The sequence below is a fragment of the Callospermophilus lateralis genome, chromosome 15 (assembly GCF_048772815.1).
Source record: "Callospermophilus lateralis isolate mCalLat2 chromosome 15, mCalLat2.hap1, whole genome shotgun sequence".
Lineage (NCBI taxonomy): Eukaryota > Metazoa > Chordata > Mammalia > Rodentia > Sciuridae > Callospermophilus > Callospermophilus lateralis.
This window is the reverse complement of record NC_135319.1, coordinates 45,302,906-45,326,229: the sequence shown is the minus strand read 5'-3', so window position 1 is coordinate 45,326,229 and position 23,324 is coordinate 45,302,906. Positions and strand designations below refer to the sequence as shown.

General features: G+C 36.5%; 1 protein-coding gene across 8 annotated transcripts in view; it reads left to right on the top strand.

Annotated features, from left to right (window-relative positions):
- Positions 1-289: 289 nt before the first annotated feature.
- Ppp3cb (protein phosphatase 3 catalytic subunit beta) overlaps positions 290-23,324 on the top strand; it is a 54,342-nt gene continuing 31,307 nt past the window's right edge. For all 8 annotated transcript variants that reach the window (XM_076835252.1, XM_076835257.1, XM_076835254.1 and 5 more), the window contains exons 1-7: positions 290-494; positions 15,264-15,464; positions 16,149-16,273; positions 19,111-19,222; positions 22,529-22,674; positions 22,957-23,096; positions 23,204-23,281. In XM_076835252.1, the coding sequence (XP_076691367.1) occupies positions 410-494; positions 15,264-15,464; positions 16,149-16,273; positions 19,111-19,222; positions 22,529-22,674; positions 22,957-23,096; positions 23,204-23,281 (887 nt within the window). In that variant the 5' untranslated portion in view covers positions 290-409. The remainder of the gene's footprint in view (positions 495-15,263; positions 15,465-16,148; positions 16,274-19,110; positions 19,223-22,528; positions 22,675-22,956; positions 23,097-23,203; positions 23,282-23,324) is intronic.

Below are 23,324 nucleotides of genomic sequence, written 5' to 3'. Positions count from 1 at the left end.
TATCTAATAGCTAAATTGTTATACTTTTCTGTTAGTGGGAGGTTCTGTCTGAGGTTTGATCGCGTCTCTCCACTTTACTGGGTAATTTGTGAGAGCGAGTGTCATTTTTCGTTGCTCTTATTAATCGCAGCAACCAGCTAAGGACTGTTTCCTCTACTCACTTGCAAAGAATTTTAACCTGATCCCTTGGCCTCGTCCTGTTTCTTTCCTAGCTTCAGTAATTTTGCCCAACTCCCTAGAGCCTGCCCCGCCTCCGCCCCCGCACGCGCGATGCATGCCGGTCTTAGCCCCTCTGAAGGGAAAGAGGGTCCGCCATGTTCCCCGGCGGCGCCGCCGTTTGGCTCTGGTAGCCGCCGCCCCCGCCCCCAGCCCCGCCCGGCCCCGCGCCTAGCCGAGCCCCGGGCCCAGCATGGCCGCCCCGGAGCCGGCCCGGGCTGCACCGCCCCCACCCCCGCCCCCACCGCCCCCTCCGGGGGCTGACCGCGTCGTCAAAGGTGAGAGGTGGACGAAGCCCTGGGGGCCTGGCGTGAGGAGCTGTATGTGAGGGCGGGTGGGAGCCCGTCCCCTCGGGAGCGGGCCCGGCGGGGCGGGCGAGTGACTGGCTGCCTCCCTTGGGGAGTGGCCCCTGGGCGGGCCCCTGCTGAGCTGGGCTGAATTGGTGGCTCCGCGGTCTCCCGCTGCCTTCAGGCTGGGGCGGCGGTTTTGTTCTTGGGGTTTCCTAGCCCAGGGTTTGAGGCTATTGCCTGCTGTGAGCCCCTTTCTTTTCTTATTCGGCCTGTCACAGCGGCCACGATTAGCTTCCTGCTCCGCGACAGCTGCACTCTCGGCTTGCCGGGGCAGACGGAGGGGCTCGGAGACCTTCAGCTACTCTGGGCCCGGCGACTAGCAGTCCGAAATCGCTTCAGCTTTGGCCCACGCTTGCCCGTCCGTCCGCCCTATCCGCGCCTAGCTAATGCCTGCCGCAGGGGTTCGCGCTTGGCCTGCAGTTGCCTCCCTGCGCTGAAATTGGGGGAACAATATGGGATTGGACAAGGTGAAGGGTCCAGGCAGGCCAAGATAGAATTGGCAGCCCAGACTTTAAAGCGCAGAATGGTGGTGTGGGGGGTGGGGGGGGCAGCATTAAAAAAAAAAAAAAAAAACACCATCGTGGATAGGAAGAATTATTAGAAAACTGTCGACAGTTTGGTCAATAGGCCTTCTCCTATAAACACACATCTACACCCTCACCCTAGAAGAAGTTAAACGTTTCTGAGCCAGGGCAGACTTGATGGATGTTTACACATAATAGGTAATCAGATTTGTTTAAGATAAATTGAGGGCTGAGAGTTGCTTAAGATTCTAAGCGCTCTGGGAGAGCCCATCAACTTAATACACTACTGTAGAGATTAAAAACAATTCGAACTGGTTTTTCTTTACATGTAACTTGGTAAATTGAAATCATTGTAGAATAAAGATTCCCCCCCACACACACCACTTTTTTTTAAGATACTTATTTTGTTATATGTTAGTTTTTTCACTCAGCCTCTCAAACATATTAGTACAGTGTTTAAACACTGTTAGCACTGTTTTGAAATCTGAATGTATGCCTCCATTAAAATGCTTTAAAACAAGAAAAACTTTTCCCTTTTCATGTTTTTGTTTTTAAATTTAAAAAGTTCAATTTGAGCTTCTTTTGATTCTTTTTTTTTTAATATTTATTTTTTAGGTGTAGAGGGACCCAACACAATGCCTTTATTTTTTAATGTGCTGAGGATGGAACCCGGTTCCTGTCCCTGTCCGTGCTAGGGGAGCGCTCTACCCTGAGCCACAATCCCAGCACCCCCCTCCCTTTTGATTCTTAAAAGAATGACATTGATTTGTAGCTAGGCTAATAGGTCTTCTAAAAGCTGGTAGTCTGTCCAGTTGGGCCAGGCATTGATTGGAATGAGCTGAATAAAGCATTAAGAGAGCCAGGCATGGTGGTGGACATCTATAATCCCATCACCTTGGGAAACTGAGGCAGGAGGATCTCAAGTTGGAAGCCAGTCTTACCAATTTGGCAAGACCTTCAGTAACTTAAGACCTTGCTTCAAAATTTAAAAAAGGACTGGGGATGTAGCGCAGTGGTAAAGCACTCATGGATTGAATCCCCAATAAATCCTGCCCCTGAAGTTATAGACTCTTTGTTCTGAGATAAATCTTTAAGAAGAGAAAAAAGAAATTGGTAGTTCATCCTACCAAAAAATCCTGTAATTCTAGGGGGATGGGAATAAAGTATACTATACAGATTGTTTCTGCATTTTCTTACTGTATTTCTGTGTTCACTTCCCTGGCCATTTTTTACCAGACTGTGAAATAATCAGTCACATTTCATGAATAATGAATTTATATTATCCTTATACTTGTGAATCTTCTTGTTCTTGTCATATATATGATAATGTTTTCTACATGCAATAAAAATGAGGTTCTAAGGATAAAGCTGGTTTTTTAGGGGTGAGTTATGAGTCCAAGACAGTCATATTTATAGTGTATTGGCATGGGGCAAAAAGCCATATGCTTTAGGTAAATAGAAATGGAGCTTGTTAGTACAGAAAATCATAGTTACGGGGTTGGAGTTATGGCTCAGTGATGGAGTGCTTACCTAGCATATGTGAAGCACTGGGTTTGATTCTCAGCACCATATAGAAATGAATAAATGAAATAATGGTTCATCGACAACCAAAAAATATTTTAAGAAAATTGTAGTTAAGTACAGTTTATGGATATCATGTATGTGTGCTTAGTTGTATACTCTTGGTGAAGACAGCTTTCATTTCTTTATGGAATTCGTTAGCCAGTTGGAATTTATATATGGATCACATTTTGAAAGATAGTGTGTAGTAGTAGTAGTCTACTGTAGTAGACTAGTTTGCAGTGCTCATGGAGTCTTACACCTTTCTCTGAAGTTACTTGGAAATCCACCTTTCATATAGATCCCCCAAATCCACTTTTGAATTTCATTTTTAGGCTTTTTTTTAATCTTTTTTATTCGGTTTTTGTACCATAATGTTACAGTTGACTGTCAAGAACATTGGTTCCTGAAGAAAAATTATCATTGTGCTAATTCAATAAAAGTTTAACTTGTTAAAACAAAGATTTCATGTAATTCCAGGATGTGATGCTCGTTTTGTATATGTACCATTTTATAGTAATATTATAGAAACCATCATAGGTATTGAATACAAGTAATCTTTTACTCCCTGGAACTTCTCCATACTGTGTTGAAATTTTAGGTTTTATACTTCTAGTCAGAGGGCCTACATTTCATGGTCACATAGGTTTTTAAAGGGATTTCAGTCTTCCTGTGTTTAATATCAGATGCCTGAACTTCACATCTTACAAAGTTCGGGAGATTTGAATACTATAGGTGATTCATGTTTAAATGGGACAAGTTAGCTCATCACTAAAATTATTGGTAGCTCAAACAACTAGAATGGAATCATCATTTGACCCAGTATCTTGCACTTCCATGTATAGCCAAATGATTTAAAATCAGCCTACTACAGTGACACTGCCACATCAATATTTGTAGCAGCTCAATTCACAATAGCTAAGCTATGGAACCCACCTAGGTACCTTTCAAAGATGAATGGATAAAGAAATTGTGGTACACATACACAATGGATTATTACTCAGCCATGAAGAAGAATGGCTTTTGCCAATAAATGGATGGATCTGGAGACTGTCCCCAGAAACCAAAGGTTGAATGTTCTTAAGCTAAACCACAATAAGAGAGGAGAGGGGAAGAATAGATATTCAGTAGATTAGACAAAGGGAAATGAAGGGAAGGGAGGGGGAATAGGAAAAGAGTGGAATGAATCTAAAATAATTTTCCTGTGTACATATATTAATACACTATAGTGAATCCCACCAACGTGATATCCATAAGAAGGGGGTCCTAATTAGAACAAGATATATTCCGTGCCTGTATAATTATATCAAAATGAATTCTATTCTCATGTGTAACTAAAAAGAACCAATAAAAACATAAATAAAACTATTGGTAGCAATTCCATGTCACTGATTATGGATGATTAGGCTCCCTAGTTAAAACAAATTCAGTTTTAGGCCCAGTCCAGCTGCTGGCTCAGGTCAAAAACTTTTTTTTTTTTTAAAGTGGTTCATAATGGTTATACTTAATGATGGGATTTGTTGTTATATATTAGTACATGAACAGGTCAGATTTTTTCTGTTTAAAAGTTAATGTAGGCCAAATGATTTAGGTGAGATTTATATGACCTTTTAACTATTCTGTTTAGCATTTTTCTGTACATTAGTTAAGTTGCAAATAAGAAAATGGAAATAAATTAGGAAGTATCTAGCTGTATCTGCACCAGTACCTTACTGCCAATCAGCAAAATTTGTGTGGGTAGTTAAAATACAAAAACCTGAATTTATTTATATTACTTTTCCTCCTCCTTTCCAAAGTTTACTTGGCCTGAATTGTTTAAATTCTTTTCTTCCCCAGTTACTCTAAAAATGGACTTTTTGTTATGTAGACTAGGTCCCAGATTTGTGAAGTTGGATTTTCCTTGAGATTATCAATTCTGTTAGTCATAATACAAAAGTCACCGTTATCACTCAGAGAGCATGTTGTATATGTTCATTTTAGCATGTACAATGTGACAACTTTCTTTTACATTCAACATTTTCCCCTTATAGGTTTTATTGACTATATATTATCTTACTTTCTTACTGAACCAAGGTGCTGAAATGTGTATTTTATTTTAGCTTGATGGTTTTTTTTTTAATATTTATTCTTTAGGTGTAGATGGACACAACACAATGCCTTTACTTTTATGTGGTGCTGAGGATCGAACCGGGTCCCGCCCATGCTAGGCGAGTGCTCTATCGCTGAGCCACAATCCCAGCCTGCCTGATGTGTTTTTGATGGGCAGCCTTATGATTTATTTAGGTTGTGTAACCAGCCATTCTGTTTATTAATCTGAGATCATTTGACTAAACTGTTTTCCAGTACCTTAGCTTTATTAGAATTGTTTATTTTTATTAGAGATTTTCTGGTAAACCAAATAGGTCTTGGGGTCTCATAGCTACTTTAGTGTTTCTCACTAGATTATTATTTATTTGTTCATTCTTTCCCAAGTATGTGCTACCATGCTCAGCTGTTTGTTATTTTAAAGCAGATTGAACTTTAATTTTTGTTTACAAAGTCTGTTTTGGAGACTTATCTATATAAAATGATAACTCAACTCCTGGAAATGGTTTTTCTTCTTTCCTCCCCCATTAAAATGTTGACCATACTAAAAGCTTCAGTACCATGTGTCCTAGAGAAAGCAAAGGAACAGAGAGTACGTGTGTGTATGTACGAGAGAACACTATGATAACAAGTTATCTTAGAGGGAAAATGCCAAGTAGGAAATAAAGCTCTTCAGTAGAGAGGCAAAAGCTTCAGGTTTTAGAGCTATTGAATGAATTGGTAAGAGTTGTAAAGTTTGGTGAAAAGAACCTTGATTTATTAAATGAGCTATGTTCTAGTGCCAATCGTATGACTTCATTTCACCATAAAAAAATGGTTGTTTATGCACAGAAATGAAATAGGCTGAAGCTAATGGGGCATCCTTGTATGATATATAAAATATATTTTGAAATATCAAAGTAACCCAGTAGCAACTTTTCTTAAAACTCCTGCTGTGTGCTTCAAAACAGACAACAGATGTATACAACAGGCAACATAAGAATAAAAGAATAAGGGCTGGGTTTGTGGCTCAGTGGTAGAGCACTTGCCTAGCATGTGTGAGGCACTGGGTTTGATTCTCAGCACCACAAGGCATTGTGTCCATCGATAACTAATAAAAATATTTAAAATAAAAGAATAAGAATAAAAGGTAAAATATAGTTAGGGTCCTTGGGGAATTCAGTACTCATGAGAAATTAATACATATCATAAGGACTGGCATGATTAATAATTGCCAGATAAAGTGGAAGAGCCAGCAAGTTGTCTGAGTCTGAAGGAGGTAATAATGGCTCTGAACCAGAATGGTCTAGGGAGAGATTTTTTTGGTACCAGGGATTGAACTCAGGGGCACTCGACCACTGAGCCACATCTCTAGCCCTATTTTGTATTTTATTTAGAAACGGGGTTTCACTGAGTTGCTTAGCGCCTTGCCATTGCTGAGGCTGGCTTTGAACTTGTGATCCTCCAGCTTCAGCCTCCCCAGCTGCTAGGATTACAGGCCTGCGTCACTGCACCTGGCTTGTTTTTAGTTTTGTCAGGGCTGGGGATCAAATTCAGGGCCTTCCACATGTTATGCAAATGCTCTTATCACTGAGCTACATCCCCAGCCCTTTATGTAGGGTTTTTTGTTTGTTTGTTTGTTTTATAGGCAGAAAGAGGCCTTGAAGGATGGGTAGGATTGAAATAGGGGAAGTGTGGGATCATTTACTTGTACAGCATTTTTTGAGCACCTGCTTCAAAGCAGGCATTGTACTAGGTATGGAGATTGCAAATTGAGTAAGATATTAAGTAAGATTCTTTTACAGTGCTGGCAATCTAGTAGGGGAAGACATTATTGTAAGTAAATGATAAAATGAACTAGAAACAAACTGCTGTTGAAACCACAAATAAGGAATTCACAATCTTAATTTGAAAAGAAAGCATCATTGTTTTGGGACAGTTCTTGGAGAATGTGTGGAATTTCTTCAGGCAGAAGGTAGGAGTGGAGAAAACAAGCAGGAAGGCATGGAACTTAGGGGGCAAAACAGGAAAGGCATGGCAATATATGTAAAGCGCTTGACAGGAGTGGCTGATGAAGTTGGAAAGGATATTTTGTATACCAAGTTCGAGCTGAAATTTAAGCTAGAAAGCAGAAAGATTGCTTCTAAATAATCGATTTGGGATACAAGCTCTGGAAGTCAGACTGCCTGGGTTTGAATCCTAGTTCTACCACTTGATAATTGCCTTACTGTGGACAAGATACTTAACATTCTAAGCTTTAGTGTTCCCCCCTCCTACTTACTGGGCTTCCTGCAAGCTAGTTAGGCAGGTGCTCTTCCAGTGAGCTACATCCCTCAACTACCCCCCACCTTTTTTTTTTTTGGACAAGGTCTTGGTAAATTGAAGAGGTCAGCCTAGAATTTGTAAACCTGGATTGCAGATGTTTGGGATAATAGGCATGAAACACACCTGGCCCTAGTTTTTTCATTTATAAAATAGAGTTGTTAGCTGGGCACAGTGGTACATGTGGGTAATCCTACTGACTTGGAGGCAGAAAGATTGCAAGTTCAAGGACAGCCTCAGCAATTTAGTGAGATCCTATCTTGGGGTTAGATTATGGAGAAGCTTCAAGGTTGTAAGAAAAGGTAACTAGCTAGAAAGAGAGAGGCTTTCCAGATTCTTGATACAATCAAAGACTAAATGAAGAAAAGGGAGTGAAACTGGAACATTAGAGATTTGATAATTTAGTCAGATTGCAATTCAGGATTTTAGAGGTAGTGCATTGACTACGGAGTAGAGTTCAAGCCTCTCAGTTCTTAAATTTAATTACATATTTATTTTGTTGTGCTGGAGATTGAACCCAGGGGTGCTCTACCACTGAGCTACACCCCCAAAACCCTGTTTTTGGACAGGGTCGTGGCTGTGTTGCCCAGGCTGGCCTCATCCTCCTGCCTCAACATCCTGAATAGCTAGAATTATAGGCATGCACCACGGCTTCTGGCCAGTTCTTCAATTTTAGATAGGTCATTCACATGGATGTTGATGATGATGGAACTTAGGATGGAAAGACTTGTGAGCCAGGACCCTGTTTAGGATGAATGTAAGTGATGACTAGAAATTAAGTAGATGGCAGGGACAAAGGAAAACTAGCTAGAAGGCATGAACTTCAAAGGAAGGAGGCATTCATTTCCTTAGTAGAATGATGATGTTGGAAATGGTATTGAAGAGCTAAAAGAGTATGGAAAAATAAGCATCTACTTTGAAAAAAAGTATTTGAGAAGTATCAGAAGCACATCATTCTGTGAAGAGCTGTGTATGTGTTTAGGGTGAGAAGGAAATATACACATATATTTTAATCTTACAATAAGAATTCTGGAGGCCTCAATGATAATAATTAGGAGGGAGAACAGCCAGAAGAAAATGGTGTGAGGTAAGGGAATATAGAGAAAAGTCAGTATATGAGGATAACGACTGTAGTATTTTTGACTGTTGCCAAGGAAGGCAAAGATAGGAAATATAGTAGAATGAACTGACCTCAGGCATCTTGATATTTTGTTCAGTTTATACAGCACTTCATTGGAGTTGGAGGCCCCTTAGGTCTAAGAGTTTGAAGCTTTAGCTTAGTGTTAGGGAACATGATTAGTTAATTCCTAGAATTCCTTGTCAAGTGGTAGAAGCAATAAGATTTTGCCTCCCCCTGACCAATCTGTGGTTTGGTTTTCCAGCTTCCTAAATTCAAGTGTATTTTAGGCCTTGGTTTTTTTTGTTTGTTTGTTTGTTTGTTTTGTTTTTTGTTTTTTAAGAGAAAAGAGAGAGAGAGTTCTTTAATATTTATTTTTTTAGTTTTCGGTGGACACAAAATCTTTATTTTATTTATATGTGGTGCTGAGGATTGAACCCAGCGCCCCGTGCTTGCTACTGCTTGAGCCACATCCCCAGCCCACAGGAAAAACTTTTAAAAGCCTGAAAACAGGATGAAATGCTTTAAAATGCTTTATGTGTTAACAGAAGAAATTATTGGTTGAGATTTTTTTTTTCTTTTTCCTTTTTTTTTTTAAACAAAAAACAAGCATTCCTGGGCAGTGGTCCTGGAAATGCCTTGACACCCTAGGTGTGAGCCCACCCCAACCACACTGCAGCATGGGAGAATATTAATTGGGGCGGGGAGTACTGGGGATTGAACTCAGGGGCACTTATCTTAACCACTGGGCCACATCCCCAGCCCTATTTGATATTTATTTAGAGACAGGTCTCACTTGGTTGCTTAGTACCTTGTTTTTGCTGAGGCTGACTTTGAACTCGTGATCTTCCTGCCTCAGCCTCCCGAGTTGTTGGGATTACAGGCATGTGCTGCCGTGCCTGGTGAAAATATTAATTTTTTTTTTTTTAAAGAGAGAGAGATAGAGAGGAGAGAGAGAGAGAGAGAGAGAGAATTTCAATATTTATTTTTTAGTTATCAGCGGACACAACATCTTTGTTTGTACATGGTGCTGAGGATCGAACCCGGGCCGCACGCATGCCAGGCGAGCGCGCTACCGCTTGAGCCACATCCCCAGCCCAGAAAATATTAATTTTTGATGAAAAAAATTAACTCCATATTGAACAACTTACTTTAGACCAAATTCTGTTTTGTCAGGTTTTTTTTTGCCTGGTTGGATTACCTGCTTCTTCCAAACACTACTGTACATGCCTTGTCCCTCTCATTTTCTTATTCATGGATATATTAAAACTTAGTCCTTTGAAACTCCATATTCTTCACTTTAGTGTTGTATTGTTACAACAACTCTGATTCTCTGTAGTTTTCATCTACTTTTATGGAAAAAAGTACCCACTCAACCTGTACCATTCCTTATACATAGCCCAACTGGTTTTGAAATGTAGAAGTCTGCCTTGAGTTGGGAAAAAAAGTAGAAAAGTATAAGTCTGTAGATAAGTAATTCATGGGTATAGAGGTAGTTTATGCTTTTCTCTTTTTTTCAGGTGAAAAATAACAATATTGCTCTTGGATAAAGAAGTGACAACACCTTGGTGTGACTTAGCAAGCAGTCTAACATTCAGAGTGTGCATGAAAACATGCAGTACTACTTGTATCTGACAGAGTAGGTGGAAAAGAGGATGATGTCCCAGGTGGTTTTTAGGAAGTTCTGTATTTTGAACAGAATTCAGCCAAGTGGAATTATGTTGTTGATTGTTAGAAAGTATGATCTGAAATGCTGCACCTTAAAACCAAACAGTATCCCTTTTCCTGAGTACATTGATAAAATTTTTTAAAAATATTTATTTTTTGTAGTTGGACACAATAACTTTATTTTATTTATGTATATGTGGTGCTGAGGATTGAACCCAGGGCCTTGCACATGTGAGGCGGGTGCTCTACCACTGAGCCATAACCCCAGCCCCCAGTGATAAAATTTTTTTTGTGGCCTAATGAGAAAAATATACTATCTTGATCTCCAAGAATTTGTATTGAAGATATATTTAACCTCATTTTTATAATGTCCATAGAGTAACTCTTCATTTATTTAGCAATTGATTCATTAAAATGTATATTTTTAAACATACTTTAACTGAGGCTTTTATTTTATTAGGATCTTGTCATACTATTTTTGGAGGAATAAAATGTCTTTTAATGCCTTATTCTAGATGAAGCAAAAAGTAATGGGAATAAAGCTGGACATGGTGATACATCCTAGTGGCTTGGGAAGTTGAGATGTGGGGATCAAAAGTTTGAGGCAGCCTCAGCAATTTAATGAGACCCTGTCTCAAAATTTTAAAAAATAAAAAGTGCTGGGATGTGGCTCAGTGGTAAAGTGTCCCTGGGTTCAAGCCCCAGTAAACCCCTCCCCCCCAAAAAAGGAATACGTGTGTTTCTATATAAATGTGGAGGGAAAATAAGTATGTTCAGATTTTGTTTAACTGAGTATCAAAAAAAGAAAGAAAAAAGCAGGGGGATTGATTTCAAAGACGTTTAGAAAGGATTGGCATCCTTCTCTCTACCTTAGTTCTTACCTCAACTTTGTTTTTGTTTTAAAGGCTGATTTTATTTTTATGTGGTGCTGGGGATAGAACCCAATGCCTCAAATGTGCTAGGCAAGCACTCTACCACTGAGCCACAACCCTGGCCCCTGTTCTTATCTCACTTTTGAAGGGTCAAGTTTTTCCAAATTTTTTTCCTAGTATGATGTGGTTATTTATTTTCTTTCTTGGGTAATTGATATCATTCTAACATAGCTCCCGCCCCTTTTGTAGTTTGTTTAAATTGAAAAGGAGCTGTTGGTCCTATATATTTCAGGCTTCTATATGATAATTGCTAATCACAGTGATGACCCTAAAGTATCAAGAAAATACTATAGGGGAAAGGGAAAAAAATACAAGGGGGAGAAATGAGTTACAGTAGAGGGGGTAGAGAGAGAAGAGGGGAGGGGAGGGGGGAGGGGGGAGGGGGGACAGTAGAGGATAGGAAAGGCAGCAGAATACAACAGACACGGGCTGGGGATGTGGCTCAAGTGGTAGCGTGCTCACCTGGCATGCGTGCGGCCCAGGTTCGATTCTCAGCACCACGTACAAACAAAGATGTTGTGTCCGCCGATAACTAAAAAATAAATATCAAAAAATTCTCTCTCTCTCTCTCTCTCTCTCTCTCTCTCTCTCTCTCCTCTCTCACTCTCTCTTAAAAAAAAAACCAGACACTAGTATGGCAATATGTAAATCAATGGATGTGTAACTGATGTGATTCTGCAATCTGTATACAGGGTAAAAATGGGAGTTCATATCCCACTTGAATCAAAGTGTGAAATGTGATATATCAAGAACTATGTAATGTTTTGAACAACCAACAATAAAAATTAATTTAAAAAAAGAAAATACTATATATTGTGTGCCCAATTAAAAGAGAATTTTTTTCCTTAACAACTACCCCCACCCCCAGAAATGAAGGGGTTCTTACATTCAGTCTTTACTTAGTGGACTTTGACCATAAATTTCTCTCTTTATTTTGAAAAAAACAAAGTACTATTTGATAAAGAGTCTGAAACTGCAGCCCAAGTTGATTTTGAATGCTTAAAAGAATGCACCTATTAGGGAAACCATCCCCTTCACAAAAGCCTGGAAGAAAATACTTAGTAATCAGTTTAACAAAATGGGCAAAAGATCTTTCCAGTGAAAACTACAGAACGCTAAAGAAAGAAGACAACCTTGGAAAATAGAAAGATCTCCCATGTTCTTGGATAGGCAGAATTAATATTGTCAAAATGACCATACTACCAAAAGCACTATACAGATTTAATGCAATTCCTACTAAAATTCCAATGATGTTCTTCGTAGAAATAGAAAAGGTAGTTAGGAAATTCATTTGGAAAAATAAGAGGTCCAGAATACCCAAAGCAATGTTTAGAAAATTATGCAGGAGGCATCACAATACCAGACCTTAAATAATATTAAAGAGTTGTAGTAACCCAAATTGCATGGTATTGGCACCAAAACAGACATGAAGACCAGTGGTACAGAATAGAAGATACAGAGACAAACCCACTTAAACAAACTTAACTCATACTAGACAAAGGTGCCATAAACCTATATTGGAGAAAAAGAGCCTCTTCAACAAATGGTGCTGGGAAAACTGGAAATCCACATGTAGCAGAATGAAATTGAACCCCAACTCTCAGCTTGCACAAAACTCAACTCAAACTGGGTCAAGGACCTGGGTGTTAGACCAGAGACCCTGCACCTACTAGAAGAAAAAATAGGCCCAATTCTCCATCATATCAGCTAAGGAACTGGCTTCCTTAATAAGACTACTACAGCACAAGAAGTAAAATCAAGACTCAATAAATGGGATGGTATCAAACTAAAAATGTCCTTCATTGTAAAGGAAACAATCAAGAACATGAAGAGAGACTCTATAGAATGAGAGAAAATCTTTACCACCTGAACCACAGAATATTAATGCATTAATCTCCAGGTTATATAAAGAACTCAAAAAACATAACACCAAAAAAACCCAAATAACACAATTAACAAATAGGCAAAGGAACTGAACAAGCACTTCACAGAAGAAGAAATATGAGTGGTCAAAAAATACGTGAAAAAATGTTCAACATCTCTAGCAATTAGAGAATTGCAAATTAAAACTACATCAAGATTCCATCTCACTCCAGTCAGAATGGCAATTATCAAGAATACAAGTAACAATAAATTCTGTTGAGGTACTCTCACGTATTGCTGGTGGGACTGCAAATTGGTGCAACCAATATGGAAAGCAGTGTGAAGATTCCTTAGAAAACTTGGAATGGAACCACCATTTGATCCAGTTATCCCACTCCTCGGTCTATACCCAAAGGACTTAAAAAATCAGCATACTACAGCATTGACACAGCCACATCAATGTTTATAGCAGATCAATTCACAATTGGCTATTCAAAATAGCCAAGTTATAGAAACAACCTAGGTATCCTTCAATGGATGAATGGATAAAGAAACTATGGTATCGGGCTGAGGATGTGGCTCAAGCGGTAGCGCGCTCGCCTGGCATACGTGCGGCCCGGGTTCGATCCTCAGCACCACATACAAACAAAGATGTTGTATCCGCTGATAACTAAAAAATAAATATTAAAATTATCTCTCTCGTCTCTCTCTCTCCTCTCTCTTTAAAAAAAAAAAGAAAGAAAGAAACTATGGTATATATACACAGCCGTAAAGAAGAATGACTGTGGCATCTGCCAGTACATGGCTGGAACTGGAGAATATCATGCTAAGTGGAATAAGCCAGTCCCACAAAATCAAAGGCCGATGTTCTCTCTGATATGTGAATGCTAACCCACAACAAGTACATTGGTTAGACAAAGGGGAATTAAGGGAAGGGAGGGAAGAGGAGAATTAGGAAGGACAGTAGAATTAATCGGACGTAACTTTCCCAGCCTTGTATTTGAATACACAACTAGGGTTACTCCGCATCATGTATAACCACAAGAATAGAATACTAATTAAAATAAGTAGTACTCCATGTGTGTATAATATGCCAAAATACATTCTACTATCATGTATATCCAAAAAGAACAAAAAATAAATAAATAATTTACCTGTTAGATTCAGTAAGAAAGGAATCAAATTTAATAGATAAGTAGTGACTTTTCCTAGGTATATAATCTCAAAATTAAAATAGACCTTCCTATTTTCCATTGCATATTACAGTTGGTGATTACTTGTCAAAATCATAAATATATATTGCAGGAATATAAATACCTACTGAATAGTTACACCAAAGAGAACTTTTGGATAAATTTGCAGTGCAGTATTTTATATATTAAAATATACTGTATCTCATCCAACTTAGATGAAAGTGAAAATGATTTGTGTCTGAAAAGTATGTTGGATGACTCAAAAAGTAACTCCAGTGATAAGGAATACATTGATGTTGAAGATGTGCATAATGACTTTGAGTGAAAGGGTTTTGTTAAATATAAGTAGGAGAAAAATTATCTGCAAATTACCAAATTTGTTATTATAAGTCTAAAATATATGTGCTATGCTAAATAATGTTAAATTTCATAAGTAAACATTTGACTTTTATATACATCCCTAAAAAATAGACTACATTGTTTTTTATGATCTTATTCGGAACATGGTAGATCACCAAATATTTGGGATTTGTTTTTTGGGGGGGAGTATACCAGTGCTTGAACCCAAGGGTGTTTTACCACTGATCCACATCCCCAACCCTTTTTCTTTTTAGTTTGAGACAGGGTCTTGCTCACTTAGGACTTTGCTAAGTTACTGAGGCTGGTTTTGAACTTGTGATCTTCCTGCCTCAGCTTTTGAGTTGCTGGGATGTCAGGTGTGCACCATACTCCCCTCTGGGATTTCTTTCTATTCAGGTATATGTAGTATTAAATTGTATTTACTGAACTTGGTTTAAGATTTTGAGAGCTCTGCTGAAAATGTTTTGGCCTAAAGAAAAACCTTAATTGTTTTTTAAAAGAGTTTTAATTTCGTGAAACAACTCATTCACCTAATCTTTCTCAACAAAGAAAATGTTATTCTGAGCCCGGCACGGTGGTGCACCCTTGTAATCCCAGCGGCTGGGGAGGCTGAGACAGTAGGATCGAGAGTTCAAAGACAGACTCAGCAACAGGGAGGCTTTAAGCAACTGGGTGAAACCCTGTCTCTAAATAAAATACCAAATAGGGCTGGGGATGTGGCTCAGAGGTTGAGTGCCCAAATTCAATCCCAAGTGCCAAAAATGAAAAGAAAAGAAAATGTTACTCTGTATAGCTCAATAAAAAGTACTGTTGGCTCTGGATTTAGCTCAGTGGTAAAATGCTTGCTGTTATGTTCTAGGCCCTGGGTTCCATCCCCAGTACCATAGGAAAAAAAAATTTTTTTTGATTACCCTTTTAGGAAAAAAGTCATTAAACACACACACACACTCTCACTCACTACTCCATAAATGAAGAAGAGACAAAACCCCCTGCTTTTCAGTGTTTATTCTTATTTATTTCGGTCCAATTGATTAGCTCTTATGTTAATATATTGTTAGTGACTAATTTTGTATTGATTTAAAAAAAAATTTCAGCTGTCCCTTTCCCCCCAACACATCGCTTGACATCTGAAGAAGTGTTTGATATGGATGGGATACCCAGGGTTGATGTTCTGAAAAACCACCTAGTAAAAGAAGGTCGGGTAGATGAAGAAATTGCACTTAGAATTATCAATGAGGGTGCTGCCATCCTTCGGAGAGAGAAAACAATGATAGAAGTAGAAGCCCCAATTACAGGTAAATTTATTTATGTTTTAGATATTATTTTTATTATGTCATTATTTATTTGCCTGAATATAAAACTATTTCCTTTTCAGTCAAATCATATACTGAGTTAATATTACATGGACAGTACCTTGAATTTGTGAATTATTTTATATACTTAAGTTTCTGCTAGATTTCAGTGAATAAACATGATCCTAAATATAAGTACTGAGATTAGTCTAATATGCTTTTGTGAAGGTTTTATCAGTTGTACTGGCCATACTTCAATTTGCTTCAACACTTACTTGCCATTAGTCATTAGGGGCAAAAATACTTTTGTCGTTTCAGATAACAAAGGTGATAGCTTAAAGGTTAACAAAAATTACTGAGTTAGCATTGAGATTTTACTACCACTATAATAATTTTGTTATCCCATGACTTAAACACATCCTTGGCTTCCTAAAGAGGAGCTTTTATAAATTCAGAAGAAAAGTTTGTTACTGATGATAAATTTGTTATTTCTGTTACATCTTGTTCCAGGTGTTGAACATAGGAACACTTGGTTACACATCATCCCTATATGATTCTTCATAGACCACTTCTTAGACAATTCTTTATAGCATTTACACTATTATATAAAGGAAATTAGAATTTAAGTAATATTTGTTATTTCAGAGGGTTTTTTTTTTTCCACATCTAATAATCTTCTTGTTTCAGTGTGTGGTGACATCCATGGCCAATTTTTTGATCTGATGAAACTTTTTGAAGTAGGAGGATCACCTGCTAATACACGATACCTTTTTCTTGGTGATTATGTGGACAGAGGTTATTTTAGTATAGAGGTAATAATCATTTACTATAATTTGCTTTGCTGTTAAGTGTTAACATAGATGACTTCCATTAATCCCTGGCCCAGTAAGTTCCTAAAACTATGTTGGATTCTTTCTAATACCTGTTCATATTCTGAAGTTTATAAGAAAAGCTATTATTTATTTCTCCTTTCAGACTATTAAATTAGTTTTCTTTATGTTACTTTGTATAATTATAATTGACATTTTTCCCAGGGGAAATAATGAGAAAACTGAGAGGTCTTTATTGCCCTGTTATCTCATGGCTCTAAGAAGCTAATGATGTTTATTTTTGTATCTATTTGTCTCTTTTGCCCCTAAAGACATTAAACTATAGGGGGGAAACAACAAACTAAATTCCATCTGTTTAAATAAAATATAATAATCTTATTGCTTAAGCTTGTATCACTTATCATGTACCTATTAAGACCCCAGTATAACCAAACAACAATAGACCCAAGTATATCATATGTGTAATCTTTGTGTATTCTGAATATATTATATGGAATCTTTGTATATTCTGAAAGGATTAATTTGTGTTTAAAAATTGACCTGTTGATCATCAATTGACAGTAGATGATTCTTTGTCTCCCTTTTCTTTTTTAATTATATGAAGTATGGGAAATGTAGAATAATCTGAAATTTTCTAACATATGCACCTCTTCTTGGGACCATATTATAACATTGTTCTGTAACTTGCTTTTTTCAAATACATCATCCCTGCACTATGAATGTCTTTCAAAATCAATAAATATAAATCTATAGCATCATTTTTAATATTTGCATTGTCTTTCATTGAATAAACAAACCATAATGAATTTCTTGTTGCTAGACACTTAAGGTGTTCCCAACATTTTGTGTCATATAAATGATGCCTCGGTGAGCCATTTTATTCATATATCCGTACACACTTCCCCTTCTATTTTTGTAGAACAGTCGCCTAGAAGTAGAATTGCTAGGTCAAAGCTCAGTTGATCCATATTTATTTTGTACATTTTAAATTTTCCAAGCATATTCTAAGCACTTAGCAAATATTGATCAATCCTCACAACATTTTTATGAGGTAAGTAATTTTATTTTATTCATTTTGTAGATGAGGAACCTGGGGCTTGAAGAGGTTAAGTAACTTGCCCAAAGTCAGTCATTAGTATAGTTAGTATAGTCAGGCAGTCTGATTCAAAGCTTATACTTTTAATCAGGTCTCCTAATAGATATTGAAGGTTTACCAGATGAATCTCCATGCTAGTTACTGTTGTTTATATCTACTTTTCCAGTGTTTTCAATATACTTTCCTTTCTGAGGTTTACTAAGATTGCCAGTGTGAAAGGGAGTTCTTGACTCTGTCCATCTTGTCTCCCTTAAGAATTTTATTATCCTGAGTTTTTGTTTTTCTTCCCATTCATAATTTCATTATCAGCCCCCTTAACCTTCTCTGAATTACCTTGGTGCTTCAAGAAACTGAGAAAATGGCCCTGACAAAAATTTCAGGGCATTTGGTAAAAACAATACACAATTTTAGGAACTTCAGTTGATAACTAAGCTTGTTGTACTTGTGAATTTTAGTTGGTGACTAAGCTTGTTGTACATGTGTACTGTTTTATAGTTATGATTCATTTAATATATTTTATTGTTGTAAAAAGAAAATAATAAGAATCAAAATAAACAACATGTTGAACTGGGTGCAGTTGAACATGCCTATGATCCCAGCAAATTGAGAGGCTGAGCAGCCTGGGGAACTTAGTAAGACCTGTCTCAAGATAAAATTTATAAAAAGAGTCTAGGAATGTAGCTCAGAGGTAGAAAATTTCCTGAATTCAATTCCTAGTACGAAGAGATGGGGGTGGGGGCAACATATTAAGTAAACACATACTTAATAAAGTATTTCACTTTGGGTTTTTGTTGTTGTTGTTGTTGTTACTTTTTTTTCTCGTGAATAAAGTTAAGGTCTGAATAGTTACACATTTCAACATGTATTAACTTGTTAAAAATATTTTTTTATTTTTATGTATTATTATAAAAGCTACACGTTATTTCCATATGAAATAGTCCTTCCTGTTTTTTTAAGCAAGTAAGTAAAATGTTAGTCTCATTCTTATGATGAATCTAGCTTTAAAAGATAGCTACTGCACTGCTTCCTTTATTATAAAAATTGCATTTTCTTTGATTGGTTTAGATAATAGGTGTGTACCTTATGTGAGGCAACATTCATAATCAACCAAAAAAACATGCATACAAAACAAACATGGCCCTTTCCTTTATTAGGCAGCATAGCATAATGCTTAAGATTAGAGGTTTAGAATCCTGTTTCCTTTACTTAGGACTTTTGTGATTTTGGACAAGTTACTTAGCTTGTTGCTTCAGTTTCTTCATTTGTAAAACAGATAATATTACATACTTCATGGTGTTGTTTGAGGAATAAATGAGAGGGATTAATTACATTGTAAAGTACTCTGTAAATGTTTCCTATTATTTTTGACATTATTATATTAATTTATCTAAGAAAATCATTCTGATAGTTGATTTTCATATCAAACAACTTGTAAATCTAAAGTAATAGTTTATTTGACTCATTGATACAACAAATATTTATTGCTCTTCTATTTGCTAGGTACTTTTCTAGGAATGGAGAATCAGAAGGAATAAGACAACAAAGTCTGTGATCTCATGGAGCTTATATTTTAGTAAAGGACAAAGAAAAATAAAAAAGAATAATAGATTGTAAGGGTAATACAGTTTTAAAAAAGGGTAATATGATTAAAAGGAACAAAGATTAAATTATTTAGTTAAGCAAAAGTACAAGATAAATTTACTGGAAACATTTTCTTTTGCAGTGTGTCTTATATTTATGGGTTTTGAAGATTCTATACCCAAGTACATTATTTCTTCTGAGAGGCAACCATGAATGCAGACACCTTACTGAATATTTTACCTTTAAGCAGGAATGTGAGTACTTTTAGGAGAAATATTTTCATTTTCTAAGTATTCATTTGGAATGATGTAGGTAGTAAGATGTGAGTTATAAAGACTTTGCAGTGCAACATATGAGAACAAATTTTGTGCCCACACATTTAAATCTTTGAGTAAGATTGTCAGGTACTTTTTAGTGTTTAATGCTATTTAATTCAGAGGTTTTTGTTTCAATATTTTCTATTAACTTTAATTCTTATAAATGTACTTAGGAATAGTTTGGAGTTTTATATGTATTTTTAAATTTTTTATTTGACACATGATAATTTTTACATTATTTAGGGGTTTATATGTAGCTTTCATATTAAGAAAAAAATTTTTGGTTATTATTAGATTGCAGATTTTTGTTCCCCAGTCTTGAGAAGTTCCTGTGAAGATTCTTTTTTTTTTTTCCATATTTTTTTTATTGGTGCATTATATTTGTACCTGTGAAGTTCTTAATAGTTATTATTTATCCGTCATTATTAACTGTGTGATACAGAACAATACTTGGCCTTTTTTCACACCTTAGATATAATTTAATGTTTATTAGTATTCATAACTTTATTAATAAAGTTTTAGAGTTAAGTTCTAAAAATAGGAATTCAGTCAATCCTTGGTATCGGTGGGAAACTGGTTCTAGGACCCCATAGATACCAAAATCTGGAGATGCTCAAGTCTCTTATATAAAATGCTATATTATTTACATATAACCTCTGAGCATTTTCCTGTATACTTTAAATAATCCCTAGATTACTTATAATTACTAATACAATGTAAATGCTATGCAAATAGTTGCTATACTCTATTGCTTAGGAGTAATGATAAGGAAAAAGGTCTGCATGTTTAGTATAGAGACAGTTATTTTTTTCTGATTTTTTTTTTCTCTAACATAGGTGTATATTTTCTTTTATTATTTTAAACTCAGGAGCACTCGATCAGTGAGCCACATCCCCAGCCCTATTTTGTATTTTATTTAGAGACAGGGTCTCACTCACTCAGTTACTTAGCACCTTGCTTTTGCTGAGGCTGGTTTTGAACTTGTGATCCTCCTGCCTCAGCCTCCTGAGCCGCTGGGATTACAGTTGTGTACTACCATGCCTGGCTTTTTCTGAGTATTTTTGACCCGAAGTTGATTGAACTCATGAATGCAAGACCCATAGATACAGAAGACCAAATGTAATTCTTAAATTAAGAATCAAATAAAGGTATTAATAGAGAATTGTGAAAAGAAAAATAGCAGAGGATAATGGCAGAGATGGCATGCTTATACAATTTCAGGAAAGAGGCATATTACCTAAGTGAATAAGATGAAACCTGTGGAAAGCACATACTTGACCTAACAGTGAACAAGTTAAAATTTTTATTGAAACATAGTTGTGGGAAACAGGTCTGTCAGTAAATTAGCAAATTTGGAACCTCCGGTTGTTGGATATGTATTTTCCTATATTTAAATGTTAAAATACTAACCAAAAGATTCTGGGCTAATCCTCCTTTTCTGCCCCTACTCACAGACATTTTCCCAGAAAAAGACACATAGCTAGCCAAAGACCCTTGGGCCTCCCAACACTAAGTCTTTTAACTATTGCACCCTCTGGATCAGCTTTGTATCATCAAGAGGTCATAAATAAATAAGTAAGGGCCTGGGCTGTATCTCAGTGGCAGAGCACTTGCCTAGCACATGTGAGGCCCTGGGTTCAATCCTTAGTGCCACATAAATATAAACCAAATAAATAAATAGAAATTGTAATGAAGCCCTTTTTATTCCTCTTAGATAATTAGTAAACCACCACCAAATTCCCACCAAAACAAAATATATAGGAATTTAAAGGTATAATGTAATAAAGACATGTGCTTATGTTTCTAAAAGTAAACAACAGATTTGGTGGAGTTTTATCTATCTTGTGTTTCTATATTGAGTTCCTGCTTCACTGCCCATTTTAAGCCTTCATTTTAGGGAACCCATCAGCTTCTCTAACATAGGTGTATATTTTCTTTTATTATTTTTAATGGATATACCTTCAGTTTTACAGTAATGTAATGGTCTTGCCTGTAATAATGATAGTCACTAACTCTTAGAATAAAATAATGTCAGTATTAAGATTATTTTAGTCTTATCAGGCACAGTGTTGCACACCTGTAATCCCAGTGACTCTGGTGGCTGAAGCAAGAGAATCACAAGTTCAGGCCAGTCTGGGCAACTTAGTGAGAGCCTGATTTTAAATGAAAAGGACTTGGGATGTATCTCAGTGGTAGAGTGCTTGCCTGGCATGCTCAAGTTCCTAGATTTAGTCCCCAGTACCACAAAAAGAACAAAAAACACAGCAACAACAACAAAACCCTATTGAGCCATAAGTACAGTTATAATTTTGCCTTATTTGGCCTATAAAGGTGAAGGGTTGAACTGTTTTTAGAGATTTTTATGACTCTCTGCTGCATATCCATAATATATTTAAATAGGGGAAATATTTTTCTTCATAAGACTTGATAACATTGCTTATATTTATTGGTTCTTGTAGGGGAAGTGTCTTTCTTTTTAAAAATATATAAACAGTAAAATTCACTCTTTATGGTGTTTATTTCTGTGAGTTTTGACAAATATACAATATTGTCCATCTCCGTAGTCAAGATACAGAAAAGTTTAATCAGGCTATAAATCCTTCTTGTGCTCCTTTTTTTTTTCGTGCCTGGAATTGAACCCAGGTGCTTAACCACTAAGCCACACCCTCAGCCCTTCTAATTTTTTTATTTTGAGGCAGGTTCTCGATAAGTTGCTTAGGGCCTTGCTAAATTGCTGAGTCTGTCTTTGAACTTGAAATCCTCCGGTCTCTGCCTCCTTAGTGGCTGGGATTACAGGTGTGCGCTACTGTGCCTGGCTCTTGCTGTTTTTTTTGTTTTGTTTTGTTTTGTTTTTGAAGAGATTTTTCTTTAATGGGCCTTTATTTTGTTCATTTATTTATACACAGTGTTGAGAATCGAACCTAATGCCTCACACATACCAAGCAAGTGCTCTACCACTGAGCCACAACCCCAGCTTCTCTTGCTGCTTTTTTATAGTTACCTCTTCACCTACTCTCAACTCCTGACCACTATTTGTGTGTTTTCTCTCTCCATAGTTTTCTAGTTTGGGTTTTAATTTAGAATATTTACCTTTTATAATTGAAACTGTCCTATCCATATCTCAGTATAAACACAATATAAGGGAGAAGAGAAAGCAAGAAATAAAAATTTAATATCAGTATCCATCTGTTTTAAAAATGATCTAGTAGTGATGTATATTTCAAATATTTAATTTTTTTCTAGGTAAAATTAAATATTCAGAAAGAGTTTATGAAGCTTGTATGGAAGCTTTTGATAGCCTGCCTCTTGCTGCACTTTTAAATCAACAGTTCCTTTGTGTTCATGGTGGACTTTCACCAGAAATACACACACTGGATGATATTAGAAGAGTAAGTATATATTTTTGGTTCCAAAGTTGATTCCTATTTATTGTTCTTTGTTAAGTAGAGAGTCAGACTTCAAATTTCTCTTCAATGCCAAGATTAGGTAATGGTAAAAACTAGTATACTGATATTTAGGGAAATAATCTTCTAATCATTCAAAACAATGTAATATGTACTACATTGGAAGTTGATACCACTTTCCTTTGCACATTCTATCCCCAACTTTTGGTGAGTTATTTCCATTCTTTATTTCTTTTCTTCTTCTTCTTCTTTTTTTTTTTTTCACAGTTAGATAGATTCAAAGAGCCACCTGCATTTGGACCAATGTGTGACTTGCTATGGTCTGATCCTTCTGAAGATTTTGGAAATGAAAAATCACAGGAACATTTTAGTCACAATACAGTTCGAGGATGTTCTTATTTTTATAAGTAAGGAAAAATATGCAAGATTAATCACATTTTAGTTCTTTGAAATATCATATGCTTTATATACATACAAACATTCTTTTACTTAATTTACTCTTTTCCCCCAACAGCTATCCAGCAGTGTGTGAATTTTTGCAAAACAATAATTTGTTATCGATTATTAGAGCTCATGAAGCTCAAGATGCAGGGTAAGAATTTTGTTTCCCTGACCCAAATTAACACCTTGAATAC